Here is a 17,564-nt window from a genome sequence, read left to right as displayed (position 1 = left end):
AATTGGCAAATAAAAAGCTGGAGGGGGTGATGCGCAATCAATTACACTCGAGACGAAGGTAATCAGTAACTGAGGCTTTAATACATTAGAACTTTACTCCAGCAGCTTCGGTACAGAAAGTGAAGGCTGCTGGGACGACACCATCTCTTATATCCTGCCTTCATGGCGGAGCTACGTCATACAGCCAATGGTAGACTCCAGGGTCTTGACCAATGGCGTCGGCCTCTCAGGTACCGCAATACCTGGTACTACCACAGGGAGAAGTGAAAATTCTCTTAGCAAGTTATGATCTAGAACGCACTGCCTGAAGGAATGATGGAAGCAGTTTCAATGATAACTTCTGAATGGGATTAGATATCTGTTGAAGTAAAAAAAATTGCAAACCATGGGGGGAAAGCCAGGGTACGAGACTAATTATTATTGCTTTCAGATTCAGCGCTAGCGCATCAAGCCAAATGGTCACGTGCTGTGTAATTCTAATTTAGCAGCCTCTCCTTTAACCGCTATTGTAGATTATTCTTGCACTGCTGCCTCTGCTGGAACATTCTCTATTTTAAAAGCCTTTTGTTTTAACACACATTCCCTGAGCTCCTCTCTCTTTGGTAATGATCTCCATTAATTTTCAGAATGCAAAGGCCCTGCAGATAGAATTACAGAAAATAGGCCAGGCTCTGCAGGCATCGGAAAGAGCATGTTGCCATAACACTGGAGCAGAGAACCTACGCCGTACTCTAGCCAAATGTGAAGATCTCATGGTAAAACAGGTATGTTATCGCTTATCCTTGAACTACAAGTCAGTGACAGTCATGCGTCACATTGATCTTGGCTCAATGCACAGATTTTTAAACTTGTGTAGCGAAGTGGGGAAACTTGCAACCTTGGATAAAGTTTCAAAGCATTTTTTTCCAGGCAAAAGTTTGGTAAGAGAAGGGTAGAATTTTGAGGGTAGACATCATAAAACGGATTTTATTCGCTGCTTAATTTTTTAATGTTAAAAGAAAACACACACATTCTGCTTAATTACTACTTGCAGCTCCATTTTACAAATCTGCTTCTTTGTTTTTGATGTAACAAATTTTGCTGGGTTCAGTAATTCAAAATTGTTTTTCCCAGCTTTAAGTTTGAGATGGCTCTAGTAGACAACTACCACTGTGTATAACCAGGGTCTGCTAATCAACATAGCAATGGATCAATTACATTAAATGCAAATTGATCCATCAGGCGCAAGAATCCTACTGAGACCATTCGGGTATTACAAAACTGCGGGTTTAATATTTACATATTGTATGCATTTGTAATATCTGCCTGTATTTGTATCTAAGATTATGTGCAACTTTAATTGGTGAAACTGCCATTGAGTTTTTCTCTCTCTCTCTTTCTTTCCCCCCCCCCCCTCCCCCTCCACTGCTGTCCTCTTGCTACTTAATCTGGATTGACTCGCCTTCACTCACTTAATGAAGGAGCTGCGCTCCGAAAACTAGTGATTCCAAATAAACCTGTTGGACTGGTGTTGTAAGACTTCTTACTGTAATCTGGATTGAGAATTGCTTCTGCTGTGATTCCAGTTTATTAATAACTACCCTTTCTAGGCCTACCCCTGTAGACAGCACTCCTTAACTTGGTTGGTTCAGCTGGAAAGATTGAGCATAAAGCTGATAAATGTTTTGAGGGGACCTATCTACCTTGTGTCAATTCCATAGTATTTCATCTGCATAATGGCTTGTACAGCATGCTGCCTTGCGTGACTCGCACAGATGTTATGCAGGAATCTGGGTTCACATCTAGACCTCGGGAGGATATCTTCAAAAGGTGTTGATTCTGGTACAATTCGGAGTGCTCCCAGCCTGTGATAAAAAGGCCATACTTAATCTCAGCAGGTTATCTGATCATTAGTGGGCATCACCAGCAAGCCAGTTGTTGCTTCATATCCATACATGTTCCTTTTGCCAGCAGGATCCACTGGTTAATTTGTGATTTTGCAACTGACTTTTGTCTTCAAGGGTGTTGAGTCTAAGTGTGCTTTAACTCCTGTCTGAGCTGAAATGAATTAAGTCAGCACAGACCAGAAATCAAAACAAGAGTCTGTTTGTCTGAACGGTTTGGTACTGCTTTTTACCAACTAGGCCTTTCATTTGTAATGTGTTTTGTGGGTGTGTCCAGAAATAGGAGGTAATCCTTTTAGGACAGAGGGTTGTGTGATTTTTGGAATGGCCTCCTAGAGTGGAGGTGGAATTAATTAATCTATTTCAGATGTAGATGGATAGATTCTTGTTGGGCAATGGAATCAAAGATATCTGGGGTAGGTGCGAAAGTCAAGCTCAACACAAACAGATCAGCCAAGATATTATTGAATGGTGGAGCACGCTCGAGGGGTCTAGGGCCTACTCCTGCTTTTTCATATGTTTGTATGTCCTGGTCCCAAAGACATTACAATGGGAAGGCGTTAAACAAAGACCAAACACTTCCACAGTCAGCAAAGAGTTATCCCTGGGATAAAGGTGCATATTGCAATTTTAGAATGGATCTAATAGGAAACTAAATAGGTTTTTCTATGCTTGTGGCTGCGAATGTGTACGAGAGGACAATTTAAAAAAATAACTTTAAAATTGTATTGTCCTTTCATTTAGTGTGAATATATTTAGAGCCTTGCTGCACAGAACTCTTTATCAAAGAGTTTTTTTTCTTTCTGACAGGATCAAACTTTGGAGGATCTCCAGAAACTGATGATCATGATAAAATTGGACCTGAAGAAAAAAAATGCCTGCATTGCGGAGCAGTATCAGACAGTTCGTCAGCTTCAGGCAGGCCCAGGCTGCAATAAACGTCGTTGTGCTGGCAATATTGAAAATCAACCACCCCCAGGGAAAAAACCATTCCTAACTGGTCTCCTGAGACTTGCTCAGCAGCAGCGCAGTAACACTCCTTCCAATTGTATTCTACGATCTAGAGCCAGACTGCAACAGACAAAGGCACAATATCAAGTAAACTATTAGGGAAGTCATGGTAGACTTACTTTTCGCATTTTATTTGGAAATTAGGTCTAATTAAAAAGTATTTACATTGTAATGATTCCACTATAACGGTGTTTGCTCTTTTTATTATAACTGTTTGGCAAAGATTTGTGCGGAACAGGGAATGGTATGCTGGGAGATTTGTGCCAGAAGTTAAATGATCACTGTTTACTTTAAGTATTTTGTATATTATGCTGCTCGAAGAATCCATTCTTCAACCCGTTTTTTTTTTTTGTGTGTCCGGCCAGTATTTGTTCAAATGTTGTTCAATGTTCTATACCACATAAGTCAAAACAAAGAATTAGGAAACAGGAAATTATTAATGCATTGGATATTTTGTAGGGAATAGCGCGTATGGGTTAAGTATGGGTAGAGATTATCTTCAATATCCTGACAGATATTAAGTTGAAAACTAAAAAAGCATTGGCATTTAGAATTTCCTTTTGTTTGGCCGAATATGTATCATATAGAAGATTTGGGAAGATTTTGTTTGGATAACGCTTTGGATCTTTGTTATTTTTGCAACTCCTTCTTGGAAATAAGCAAGCTTTTTCGCCATTAACACTTTTTATGTCACTTTGTTGAGCTATATATATATATATATATATCCCATGATTTCAAATAAGCCATATTTGTTTGTGGTATCCTTTCTGTATATTCCAAAGATATTCATTTGAGGAGTAAGTGTTGAACCAAAATAATGTAAATTCAATCTGTGTCCATTTGATTTTGTGAGCTTCCACATTCTTTAACAGAACTGCTTAAACTTCCAGGTAGTGTCTTTTATATATTGCTGAAAGCATTGCAGTTTCTCCCTGTATGGTTTAATGGTTAAACACGAGTGGCATTCACACTAATGCAACTAGCAGAGATTTTACAGAAATGATGTAGGAGTGCTACAAAACTAGAGTTGTAAATTCAGTAAAAGTGCTATTGTTAAAGCCCATTTGATCATAGTTTCAAAATGATCAGATGTGCAACCACAAGAAATTTTAAGACCGTACAGTACTTGCTGTGTACATCATTCTGCTAGGAGTATTTTTTCCCAGTTTTGATTTAAGCAGTCTCTCCAACTGATTCATACTGTGTATGTAATCATTGAGCTGCATGGGTCTTTGTGCCTGATGTACCAAAAAAATTAAATGTTTGTTGTATCATTAACAAAACACTTGCTGCAGAACAACGTCAACTGAAGCCTACATAATAAAGGTTATTTTAAATGTGCCTTTTCTTAAAGATCACCACTCCTGTATCTTGAACATTATTGTACTGGTATAGCTATTCAAATCTTTTTATTGAAATATTTACTCTTACACTCTTGTATCCTACGGCATGCCTGTGAAATTAAACTGAATTTTGCCCACAGTCATTTGTAATTGTTTTTATGAAAGAAAATCCATTCACTGACATACACATTGCTTCTTCTCTTTTTGGCTAAGATCAAGCATCAGGTCAAGTCCAAGATGAGGTGCAATGCCTTTTCTGGTCAGCTTGAATCTTGTCTCTCTTGTGGAGGCCATGAATTGGGTTGAATTTGAATTTTTTTTGAGCAATGAGATGGATTAAGGTTTGCCCTGTCCACTCTGCACATTAGCTTTGTAACTTTTAGGGGTGAGATTTGAGATGTTGTTGTTTTTGTGAAATACTGAGTTTGGGTTTGCAATACCTTTTCTAGATGTTTTCTAGGTTTGAAGCTGCCTATTTTACATTTTTCATTCAGTTAAAGGATGTGGACTTTGCTGGCTAACCCCAGTATTTATTGCCCATCCATAATTGCCCATGAAAGGGGGGGGGGGGGGGTGGTGAGCCGCTGCAGTCTGTGATGTAGGTACATCCACAGTGCTGTTGGGGGAGTTCCAGGATTTTTTTCCCAGTGACAGTGAGGAATGGTGATATATTTCCAAGTCAGGATGGCGATGAGACGTGCATGGGAATTTACAGGTGGTGGTGTTTCCATATGGCTGCTGCCCTAGCACTTCTAGATGGTAGCAATCCTGGGTTTGGAAGGTGCTGTTTTAAGGAGCCTTGGTGAATTCCTGCAGTGCTTCTTGATCTATATTGCTGATACTGCAACCGTGGTGGAGGGAAGAAGGCATGTTTGTGGATGGGGTGCGAATCAAGTGGGCTACTTTGTCCTGAATGTTGTTGAGCTTCTTCCATTCTTCCACGCTGTTGGAGCTGCACCCATCCAGGCAAGTGGGGAGTATTCCATCTCACTCCTAACTTGTGCCTTTTAGATTGAGGGGAAGGGGGAGGGCGCTTTCAAAGGCCCCTGGTTCTCCGGTCGTCGGAGAATCGGCAGCCGCCTCCCCCCCCCCCCCCCCCCCCCCCCCAACCGGGCAATTCTCTGACCCGGTGCGGGATCAGAGAATCCAGGCCGTTAACGGAGTGCCTTCTGGTTACAAAAGACAAGTTGGCTACAACAAAATTGCAGTAATCGTGACCTCTTCATTGAAGTAATCAAGAAGGTAGAAGTGCATTTTTTATAAACATATTTAATATTTACACATGCAGATATTATGCTTTCATAAATACAACATCCAACCTTCAGCAAAGAGTTGCCCACAGCGATTGTGGTTGTAATGGAGTAGAGTGCCATGTTGCTTTCAGAAAGCAGCACTGGCATTTTCATGGTGTGATGGAAGATAGGTTGAGTGGCGGCAATTTTGCAGAGGGAGTGTTGACTCCAGGGACAAATGTCCGTGATGCATCGGCAGACATGGGTGTTGTTGCCACGTCACCCTGGCTACGAAGCTGTGAAATCTGTCGAAGCAGAGCTTTTCCTTCTTCTCTAGTCTGGAGAAAGAAAAAAGAAATCAATATTTTAAGTCCAAAAGAATAAGTATTTTATTGAAGGTTAACTTCTCAGCTCATTTTGTACAACAAAATTGAAAATAAATCCACTTGTGTATATTATTCCATCACGGGACATTTAAAATCACTATATAGCTAATGCAATAGCGACATTACAAGAATAAAAATTTTCAAATGCAGCAATTAAATAAATGACCAGAGATTTTCTACTAAGTATTGGTTGAGGGATAAAACGTTGACCGTGCTCTTTTTGGCGGTCACAGGCTCAGAAAGTCTCATCAAAATGAGTTAATCTTGGAAAAATATTCCTGTTAAAATAGAGATTTACCCAGTAACTGCTGCAGCAAGACTAAAACTAGTAAATCTGCTGGATTACTGTGGGAGAGAAAAACTAGTTCCCTCGTGCCCACTTTGCACATGGCAGCAACTCAAACGGCTATCAGAGATTTGGTTAAGACTTACATCATTGTAATCACAACACTTCTGTGCGCAGACTGATGCCTCATCCCACCGTTTACATTTAAAATAATACTGTGCCAGGGCTCGAAATGCAGTGCTCATTTCATGATGCTCCAGAATTTCCTAAAGATTGAACAACAAAAATTACTTAGTCCAGGGAATGACCAAGAGAAACTTGCATCGCTTTTCATTTATATACATTTGGAATAATTTTCTCTACAGCTCTTAAATGTGAAGCCACAGTGCAAAACATACCCACTTACAACCTGACTAATAAGTAGATAAATATTCACTTCAACAGTTACAGCTCCAAAATCATTTTTTCTTTGACATCTGAAGACATGTATTTTTGAAACTAGAAAATTGCTCTTTTTTGCCCTCATTGCTTCAGTTACCACAATGAAAGTGATTTCATCTCTTTCCCCCGGTGGTAAGATTATTCTGTATTGCATTCTGTATTGCACTTTATACAAACACACATTAATCTAATTCAAATTGCAGGAATACAATCCGGTATCTGTGATTCCTCGAATCCAAGAGGACTGTGGGACTGTCCTGAGCAAACATCTGCATGAAATGGGGTCAGTGTCATGGAGAGGGGGGGGGTGGGGAAGAGAGAGAGAGAGAGAGAAAGATGTATCTGCACACAGTTCACAGATCTTGGTTACCATCTCTTGGAAGTTCAGATTCTGCATCGGTGTTGGTTGCACCTACGCCATTCTGAGTACAGGGAACACAGATGAGAGGGAGAACAAATATCTTTAGAAACTGACCCAATAGAGACAATTGGAAGGGCAGCCAGAAATGAAGACCGTGTACTTTGGAGCAAGATACTGTCCAAAGTGGGGGGTGGGGTGGCGCTATATGATGCGAGGGTGAGGGACAGCATGAACTGAGTTCACAAGAAATTGGAGGTGAAGGATCAAGTCACTGATCCACGTTCGGGCTGACAACGTAAGGAAGACAAAAGGTTCTGTAGGAGGGTACCAGGAACAAAGATCTAAATTAAAGCACTATGGATTATCGGAGCTGTGTGAAAATCAGCGTAGGGGTAAACAAATTAGGCAGGCTTAAGAAGTAATGTGGGTTAGAGGGATTCAATTTCATGGGACACTATTACTATTACTGGGGCAGTAAGAAACCGGCAAACAACCCGATTTGGTCTGGGACCAGGATTTTAAAGTCGTCAGTGCAGGGGGTGGGGGGCTCAGATGGAAAAGGTAGAGATAATAGTTTGAAAACAAACAAAAGGGAAAAGAATAATACAGGGATATTAATTAGTGACAAATAACAGGACAGAGAACCAATTACCTAAGTTTGCAAATACTTAAGGATAGGGGACAATCTTAGTGCCGATTGAAGTGTGAAATTAAAGATAGTTAAAAAAAATGTTTTGCATGGATAGAAGTGGCTGATGGATCCAAATGTGACCTGAAAAGAATAGTGCTGAGATTTTGAAGTCCAGGTACATAAAATCATTATTTTCTGACCTATTCAAGACATTTTAAACAGAAGACTAACTGAATGCCTACCTTGATATTTAGAGGGCTGGAGTACAAAGGGGTAGAAGTCATGCTTCAGGTTGACAGAACCCTGGTTGGACCACACATGGAATCCTGAGAATAGGTCTGGGCACCACACTTTATATTGGCCTTGGATGGAATGGAATGTAGATTTACCAGAATGCTACCTGGGCCCCAAGTGTTACCAGGAGAGATTACACAAAATAGTGCTGTATTCCTTGAAATTTAGTTAAGGGGTGATTTGATCAGAGTTGAAGAAAGGAAAGGAAACTGAAGTTATTTTTACCATTGGCGGAGTCTAGGACTGTGGTGCACAGTCTAAAAATCATAGCCAGGTCTTTCATGAGAGAAGTTAGGAACACGTCTATACGAAAAGCGGTGTTGGAAGTTTGGCTCTTCCGCAAGCAGCAATTGGTGCTGGATCAATTGTTAATTATAAATCTAAGACTGACAGATTTTATTAGTCAAAAGATACTCAGGGATTTGGGACAAAGTGGGTAAATTTAGTTAGGTCACAGATTAACCATGATCCCATTCAATGGCTGAACAGGGTCATGGGAATATAAGGCCTACTCCAGTCCCATATTCACTAAACAGCTATTAATTGCTTGTTTCAACTCAGAGCTGATTGTCACCATGTGTGAAGTTTTAAAAGGGGGGGGGGGGGGAGAGACACAGTACATGGGTAATATTGGATGGTGATGTCTGAAGTTTTGCTTTTAAACTTTGTTGCAAATGAAATAACAATAGTATAAACACTTCTCTGGAACCAAGGCAGCAAAAGCAATATGATCTGTGCTGATTTGTTCTTGCCTGTGCCAGATTCACATTAACCCTGAAGAGACTTACCCCACAGTCACAGATGTCTTGGACATACTTGATGTAGCACTGCGCTGCTTGATCTGATTCACCTAACTGCTCGTGGATTCTGCAATATTATAGAAGGAAACGGACATTAGATGAATGTGAACCAACCAAGCACAAAGCTCTGGATCCTGCACTCTCAATGCTGGATGCATTATAGACCACACCATGCAAAACTTCAAATAACTGAAGGTTCTTCCCAATTGTCTGTTTCCAGTTTGTCTCCCCCCCCCCCCCAATTCCACCGGTTCGAAATGGAATTGGCAGTTGACAGCAAGTCAGTGGGATATAAATGGTTCAGGGAGACCGTGGTTAAAAAAACTGTTGAAAGTCTGGTTGAAATGTATATCTATTTGACAGGATTTTACCATATTATTCTCATTTGGGGCAAGAACTCTCCAAAAGTACTTACTTTGCTAGTTTCACCAAAGCCATTTTCTCCACATCCCCAACAGAAAATGCTCTCCAGTAACACTGCCAATGAAAAACAGAAAGGAAGGCAAGTAATTTAATTTCAGGAGTCGCTGGTGAATTGGCTGGAGAGTACTGCATGCTACAGCTGCAGGAGTTAGGCGTCTTAAAACACACTCTGACTGTGAGGTTAAGTTGTTAAACGCATGCTGGGATTGTTACAACTTGGTCCACTGATCTGAACTGAATAAATGTCTAGAACATAAAAAGAAACCTGCTCACCCCAGCTTCAACTTGTCTTACAGTAAATTGGGAATAACCACCGGTGTTATGCTGACCTCAGTTGGGGATCATACCAGCATTTCGGACAGAATATTCACTTTTACCAGAGAGATTTTTATCAGAGAACAAAATTGGACTTGCAGTGTCTGAGGTTTCATTGTAATCATCCTTTTGATCACTTAAAAGATTTCAAACCTCTGCTCTCATTTCTCCACTGAAGCTGTAATATGCTGCCATTGCTTGCAGTGCCACTTAAAAAGTCAAACTTCTAAATACAACCAAGGTGGAAAGTACCTTCTTGGCTTCAGACAGCTGATTCAGCTTTTCATAACATTCACCCAAGGCGATGAGCATTCGAGAGTCATTGGGTCTGTGGGGGAAAAGTCACATTGATGCCAAACCTTCTCAAATTACAGATGGCACATGCTAATAAGAATTTCAGCTGCAGCCTTGTTCTCATCAGTGGCTTACCTCAGCTGATGGGCTCGTCTGTAATAATACAAACAGTAAAATGGCATCTTAAGAATCTCGTAGGTCTGTCCCAGTCCGTACCAAGCCCTGTAATCTCGTTTGTTCACCTCAATGGCATGTCTGCAGAAACACAAAGAATAATTGGCTCACGCTGTTCCTTGGCAGGAAACACAGCGAACTAAAGACATTTTCCCCAGAACTTAGGTCAGACTCCATCTGGAGTACAGCATCGGTTTTGGGCTCAGGAAGGATGTACTGGGCTCAGAGGAGGTACAGATTCACCAAAATTATACCAGTGCTTAAAGGGTTAAATTATGACAACTGGTTGCATTAATTTGGCTTGTTCTCAATGCAGTTTAGGTTGATGGGAGTGACCTAATTAAGGCTTTAAAATGTTGAAAGGATTTCATTCATACAGAGAGAAGCCATTTTCTCAGGCGGTAGAGCCCAGAATAAGGTGACAAAATCTTCAGATTAAAGCTAGTTTACTCAGGATTGAAATCAGGAAGCACGTTTTCCTCAGAAATAGTAGTGAAAATGTAGAATTTATTCCACAAAAGACTGTGGATGTGGAGTCAAGTTAAATTTTCATGACTTCAGGTCAACAGATATGAAAGGATATAAAATAAACTGAGGTATAGACCAGCCTCGATTTAAATGAATGTTGGATTTAGTTCAAGGGCTGAATGGCCACTCTTGTTCCTATAGTCCTAAGAATTCAGTATTTACTTCAGCACTCTGATTTAAGGCAGTCAGGACCTGATACGCTAGCTAATCTGCTTCGTCTGCACAATAATGACCTGTATAATCAAGGTTGCCTCCAATCAGTGGTGTAATAATAGCTCTATTGCTTCTTAACTCTAACTAGATTCTATCCGTGGGACATTCTCTAGATTTAGATTTATTGCACATGTACAGACGTACAGTGAAAAGTATTGTTCTGAGTACAGTTCAGACAGATTGCTCCATACATGAAAACATAGAACATACGATAAATACATGAAGATACACAATGAAAATACATAAACATAGACAGCAGATAAAGTATACGGTATACAGTGCTACAATTATAGAGAAGATGTGTAGAAAGATCAGATCAGTCATTATGGAGTCTGGTAACAACGGGGAAGAAGCTGTTTTTGAATCTATTGGTGCATGTTTTCAAATTTTTGTACCTTCTGCCCGATGGAAGAGGTTGGAAGAGAGAATAACCTGGGTGGGATGGGTCTTCGAATATGCTGCCCGCTTTCCCAAGGCAGCAGGAGGTATAAACAGAGTCAGTGAATGGGAGGCTGGCTCCCGTGATGAACTGGGCTGTGTTCACGACTCTCTGTAGTTTCTTACGGTCTTAGGCTGCGCAGTTGCCATATCAGGTTGTGATCCAGCCTTTAGGATGCTGTCTATGGTACATCTATAGAAATTGATAAGAGTCATTGTGGACATGCCAAATTTCCTGAGGAAGTATAGGCTGTGTGTGCTTTCTTGGTCGCAGTGTCAACATAGGTTGACCAGGGCAGATTGTTGGTGATGTTTACACCTAGGAATTTGAAGCTGTCAATCATCTCCACCTCAGCACCATTTATACAGAGGCGTGGAGGACACTTTGCTTCTTTCTCTCTCTCTCTCCCTCCCTAGCACTAATATTGTCATTAACCAATGTTACATTCCATTGTCCTTCCTTTCTTTCCCTAACTTTCTTGACTACTTTGCATCCAGGAAGGAATATTTAGTACCCAGTCCAGGTCTCCATTATCACCACAACATCATATTCACATGTAGGTACTGTGCTTGCAGTTCACCAAGCTTATTTATGACATTCTGTGCAGTCACAGAGATGCACAGTAAACCTGATTTAGGCCTTATTACATTCCCTCATACATTACTGGGTGCATTCCATATGCCACCAATTGATGGTAACAAGAAAGATAAATAAATTGGCCAGGAAATTACAGAGACGCAAAAACATAATGCACTTATAATGGGGGCTTTAATAACCTAATGTAGGCTGGGCTAGTCATAGTGTATAAGGAAAAGGGGAGGGGGGGGCGAGTTTATGAACTATGTTCAGGAGAATTTTTACATCAATGTATTCTCGGTCCAACAAACAAGGGACATTGCTCGATCTGGGGAGGTGAGATGGATCAACTGGATCAAGTGTCAGTAGGAGAACATTTGTGGGACAATGATCATAGTAACACAAAGTTTAAGTTGGATAGGCAAAAGAGTAAAGAGCAATCCAGAGTAAAAGTGATTAATTGAGGGGTGGGGGTTGCAACTTCAATGGGATGAGAGTGAACCTTGCCCAAATAAATTAGAATTTAGAACTGTCAGGCAAAACTGTAATTGAACAATGGGCTGCCTTTAAAGGGATGGTCCGGGTGTAGTCGAGGTACATTCCCACTAAGGGGAAAGGGCAGGCAACCAAAGCCAGAGCTCCCTGAATGCCGAGAGCGAGAAAGATGAAGCAGAAAAAGGGCCTCAGATTTCAGGTTGATTATACAAGTGAGAACAAAGCAGAATATGGAAAGTTTGAAGGGGAAGTGGAACAGAAATAATACCAGCAAAAAGAAGTGGGACTAACTGGATTGATCCTATAGAGAGCCGGCGAGGCCACAACAGGCCAAATGGTCTTCTGTGGTATAACCATTCTATGAGTCTATGGTGCCAAGGACATGTCAATGCAAAAGCTAATAGATGCTCTCAGTGACACATGTCAAACAAGATACTAGGTCTTACATTAGCTTTGTTCTCCCTCAGGACCAAATTTGTACTTCAGGATGGGAACTGATGCATTATTCAGTGAAGTTTTGTTTCTTGTGAATGAATGGAAAAGGGCTACAGTATCAGTTTAAAGAGATTTTTTAGATGAACAGTCAATTGGTTTGTATACCTGTAGGCCTGAATAGCTGCTGATATGTTCTTCATTTCCATGTACTCGTGACCCATTAGTGTCCAGGCACCAAGGTAGCGAGGATTTAACTTCAGTGCTCGTTGGAAGTACAGGGCTGCCTTTTCGTGTTGAGACCTTAAACTGTAGTAATTGCCTTGATGAGAAGAGAAAGAATATTGGATTCAGAATCCAGATGCAGCAGCTCTAAACCATACAGATCTGAAGGTCCCAGGATGAAATACTGATCTGCACTTAGCCAGGCGTCTTGAGCAAGGCAGTAGTTGGGGTGTTACAATTAGCTTGAAGGATCCTTAGCCAGGGAAGTGGAAAAAGATACATTTCCATCAGCAACAACTAGAAAATGCATGTGCACCATAGTTGATGAGTAGAATATTTTTCACATGTGAAGTGCTTACTTGGGTCAAATTCTAGCACTTGTGGAGCCACGTCTGGACAACAGGAGGGGATAAAATGTAGACAACTTATAAATGGAGACGTCACTGTTAAACTTTTCAACTCTAGTAGAGATGACTAAACCTCAATAGTTTAGCATTGCTCCATTCAGCTATGTTGTGCAGCACAGAATCAACGTCTAGCACTACAAGGTAGAAGAATGAATCCGTGCACTTGCAATTCCTCACACAGCAAGCTCCTTGACACATCCAATTCCTGCTGGTCTTGTGACAGGAACAGATATCAATTCCATTCAACACCCTGGTAGCAAGTGGAACATTTTTTCTTGTTGATTTCCCTGCTGTGTTGTGGAGAAGGAGTATGGGCGGAAGACAGAGAAAGAATGTAGCTAATCCATTGTGAACCTTCAACTGACCTCAAAGAAACCCTTCTAAAGAACTAAAGTAGCAGAATGGAGCCTTAATGTGCTGTGCCACTGGACGATGGATAATACAGTGGACTTGTGAACCTTTGCATAGACTTTTCAATCACGGATATAGGAAAGATCAAGTATGGGCAAGTTCCATAGGGAGAGAAGGAAGGGGAGATAGACAAATATCAAAGAATTAACCTGGTTTCAGAGAGGCAATGGAAAAAGCAACTCATGCAGAAGTTTGGGAAAATCGAAGAAAACAGGAGCTAAAAATATAACACAGAAGTCACATTGGGTGCACCAATTAATAATAGGTTAAATGCCCAGTGACTGCAAACCAGAAAGCGTGCTTTAGTTTTGAGTTGATCAATTGAAAAGGCAGTCTCCTGTTGAAAACAAATTGTACTCACCAATTACACAACAGGTTTCTACTCGATACTTGTCAATTTCACAGAGATTATGAGCCAGGTAGCTCAGCTCAGGCTTCATGTTCTAACAGAAAAATAAAAATGGGAATGGATTTATAAAACACAAATTTCCACAACTACCGTTAAGAAAATTGCGCAGCTCGAATAAAAACAGAAAATGCTGGAAAATCTCAGCAGGTCTGACAGCATCTGTGGCGAGAGAACAGAGCTGACATTTCAAGAGTCCGGATGACTCTTTGCAGTTCTCTCTAGCTTTGACAAATTCATCCAGGCTCGGAAATGTTAGCTGTTTCCCTCTGCACAGATGCTGTCAGACCTGCTGAGATTGTCCAGCATTTCTGTTTTTGTTTCAGAGTCCAGCATCCGCAGTAATTCGCTTTTATCCTAGTGGTCAACTAAAATGATGGTCTATTCTTCTTGATTTAAAGTTGCTTAAATCAAGCAGGCTGATAAATCAACTTGAGATGTTCATGAGCAGGTTGTGTACTTGTACTTCAAAGAGAATTTAAAAGGAGGACAATCTGATACACTGGGTTTAGAAAAAATTGTCCTGACTTTCATACCTTATGGGTGAAAGAAACATACCTAAAGATATCTAAAGATATTTATTTGAAGCACATAATTTATCCTTCCAGTGAATGTACATTTTGTCTGTTGAAAATATAGACTTTGCATACAGGCAGAAATATTTTCTCTTCTTTTCTCAAACTTTCTGCAACATTAGCACTTATTTATCCTTTGGCAGCTGACATTATTTTGAAATTTAGAACACAATTCAATATTTACAGCGTGGCTCCTCCCACATAGGTTTGAAAATTACTCATATACTGGTCCAGGGACAATACAAAATTTAAACAAGTTTCTTCTAATTTAAACATTCAACATTAACTCTCATCAAATCCTATTTATCTCCATCTCCTGCTTTCTTATTCTGACAAGCTCTACTCCAACTCCCAAAATGAAAGAGGTATATTTTAGTTTTCTTGCCTTACTGCTTGCGCTAACTCAATCATCAACTTCTCACCTCCCATCCCTAAAAATCTTTCCCTCACATCACTGCAGTGTTTTTATTCTCCTAACCGAAGATAAATCCCAAGCCAAATAAAATCTTTCAACAATACCTTAAAGTGGGCATCAGCACCTTATGTTATTTGATTCATTCACTACTTAAATCCAGTATCATAGACCGGCGGTATCCAAGGAAAATTCTCTTTTTTTGCATTAGCCATTTGTAATCTCCCAAGCATTGTACAAGAATAACTTATGCCCATTTCTCACATCAATGACGTAGCAAGCCAGCAGAGTCAAAGATGATCAACTCTCAGATTTTCCCTCTCTCTTGTACAGAAGTCCAGCAGTTCCCTACAGTCACACAGCAAGGCCAGAAACATGAGCATTTCTGTTATCAATCATTGCAAGTGGATGATGGATTAATGCTTTCTGCAATGTGGTAAGGGTTATTCCTCGTGCAGCTGATGGGTCATCTAATTAATAGACACTACTCCGACAGTAGAGTCATGAAAACAATGTCTAACTCCTCCAAATGTTAACTCCTCCCACCTGACAAACAAAAAGCCGCCACCTCAACTTTGCAAGTGTTTGGAACCAAGCAGGAATAAATTATTCTAAAAATAGATAAAAACCTGACTGGGTGAAATGGAGATGAGGAAAGGCTATGCATCAGATGACAAGCTTTTTTCTAGTATCTTGACCAGAAGTGAAATGTGCTGAGAGGGCCTCTCCTGCTTTACAAGCAAACAAATTAGGAGTAGGCCATTTGGCCCTTCGATGCCTGCTCCCCCATTCAATAAGATCATGGCTGATCTGATTGTGGCTCAACTTTTGATTCGGTCCACCTCAGATAACCTTTAACTTCCTTTTTTTTTTAAACAAACAATTCTATTGAGGTTATTTTTTTGGCATTGTAAACAGTTACAGCTAACAGAAATGTGCAAACATCAATATAAAACCATCAATATAAAACCACTACTTCAATCAAACCATACTGCACATGCCCGCTCCTCTCCCCTAGACACTACCCGCCTATTTATCCCTCCTACTCTACCCTAATCTCCCCCCTCCGCCCCACCTGCTGACGTTCATTCACCCGCGAAGAAGTCGCTGAATGGTCGCCACCTTCAGGCGAACCCCAGTACAGATCCCCTCAAGTCGAACTTAATTTTTTCCATACCCAGAAAACTTGACATGTCCGAAAGCCATTGTTCGGTCTTCGGGGGTTTTGAGTCCCTCCATGCCAGCAGTATCCGCCGCTATTAGGGAAGCAAAGGCCAGAACACTCTTTCTCCCCCTGGACTCCCAGGTCTTCCGAAACCCCAAAAATTGCCACCCCTGGACTCATCACCACCCTTGTTTTCAGCACCTGGGACATTGACCCCCGCAAATCCCTCCCAGTACCCCCTAAGCTTAGGGCATGCCCAAAACATATGAACATGGTTCGCTGGTCCTCCTACGCATCTAGCGCACTTGTCCTCTACCCCAAAGAATTTGATCATCCGAGCTACCGTCATGTGGGCCTGGTGAACGACCTTAAATTGAATCAGGCTGAGCTTGGCACATGTTGCGGTTGAATTTACCCTACTCAGAGCTTCCGCCCACAGCCCGTCCTCCATCTCCCCGCCAAGCTCCTCCTCACATTTGAGTTTCAGTTCCTCCCATTTGAGTTTCAGTTCCTCCGTCTGGGACTCTTCCCCCTTCATGAGCACCTTGTAGATTTCCGAGACTCTACCCTCTCCTCCGTCTCCTCTACAGACTATTCTGTCCTGGATCCTTATTGGTGGGAGGCGTGGGAAGGATGGGACTTGTCTGCGTACAAAGTCCCGCATCTGTAAGTACCTAAAGTAATTTCCCCTTACCAGCCCAAATTTCTCCTCCAAGCCCCTCAAACTCGCAAAGCTCCCCTCCAGGAACATATCGTCCACCCTCCCCACCCCCGCCCGCCGCCATGTTCGAAACCCTCCATCCATGTTCCCGGGGGCGAATCGATGGTTATCACATATTGGAGCCCAAACAGACGCACCCCCCACACATGCCTCCTCCACTGGCCCCATATCCACAGGGCCGCCCCCACTACTGGGCTGGTGGAGTACCTGGCCGGCGACAGTGATAGGGGAGCCGTGACCAGGGCTGCCAAAATGGTGCCCCTGCACGAAGCCGCCTCCACTCGCTCCCAGATAGACCTCGTACCCGCCATCCACTTCCTTATCATGACTATGTTAGCTGCCCAGTAGTAGTTGATCAGACTCGGCAATGCCAGTCCCCCATCGCTGCGGTTCCTTTCAAGCATCGCCTTCTTCACCCGCGGGGATTTTCCCACCCAGACAAAGCTCATGATGATTTTGCCAGTCCTTTTGAAGAAGGACCTTGGGATAAAGATCGGGAGGCACTGGAAGATCCTCATGCTTCAGAAGCAGTTGCTCGAAGAAATAAACGTTCCATTTTCTTAAAAGATGCAATTTTTGATAGAATGATTCCTTTCTATCGGGAAATGAGGATGGAGAATAAATTGAATAAAATAACAACCATCATACAAAACGTAGCAGATTACACCGCCACTGCCCTAGATAA

General features: G+C 41.5%; 2 protein-coding genes across 4 annotated transcripts in view; one reads left to right on the top strand and one right to left on the bottom strand.

Annotated features, from left to right (window-relative positions):
• The window catches only part of kif20a (kinesin family member 20A), a 91,718-nt gene extending 87,342 nt beyond the window's left edge, over positions 1–4,376 (top strand). For both annotated transcript variants that reach the window (XM_072511977.1, XM_072511976.1), the window contains exons 17-18: positions 627–764; positions 2,694–4,376. In XM_072511977.1, coding sequence (XP_072368078.1) covers positions 627–764; positions 2,694–2,993 — 438 coding nt within the window. In that variant the 3' untranslated portion in view covers positions 2,994–4,376. The remainder of the gene's footprint in view (positions 1–626; positions 765–2,693) is intronic.
• Positions 4,377–5,479: 1,103 nt separating this feature from the next.
• Positions 5,480–17,564, bottom strand: part of cdc23 (CDC23 (cell division cycle 23, yeast, homolog)) — a 37,325-nt gene continuing 25,240 nt past the window's right edge. The window contains exons 9-16 of one of the 2 annotated variants that reach the window (XM_072511974.1): positions 13,962–14,043; positions 12,726–12,879; positions 9,836–9,955; positions 9,659–9,734; positions 9,084–9,145; positions 8,657–8,735; positions 6,288–6,407; positions 5,480–5,807 (exon numbers count right to left, since the gene is read on the bottom strand). In XM_072511974.1, the coding sequence (XP_072368075.1) occupies positions 5,640–5,807; positions 6,288–6,407; positions 8,657–8,735; positions 9,084–9,145; positions 9,659–9,734; positions 9,836–9,955; positions 12,726–12,879; positions 13,962–14,043 (861 nt within the window). In that variant the 3' untranslated portion in view covers positions 5,480–5,639. The remainder of the gene's footprint in view (positions 5,808–6,287; positions 6,408–8,656; positions 8,736–9,083; positions 9,146–9,658; positions 9,735–9,835; positions 9,956–12,725; positions 12,880–13,961; positions 14,044–17,564) is intronic. The other variant, XM_072511975.1, reaches the window with a different exon arrangement.

Source organism: Scyliorhinus torazame, chromosome 7 (genome assembly GCF_047496885.1).
Source record: "Scyliorhinus torazame isolate Kashiwa2021f chromosome 7, sScyTor2.1, whole genome shotgun sequence".
NCBI classification, from domain to species: domain Eukaryota; kingdom Metazoa; phylum Chordata; class Chondrichthyes; order Carcharhiniformes; family Scyliorhinidae; genus Scyliorhinus; species Scyliorhinus torazame.
This window is presented reverse-complemented; position numbering and strand designations above follow the sequence as displayed.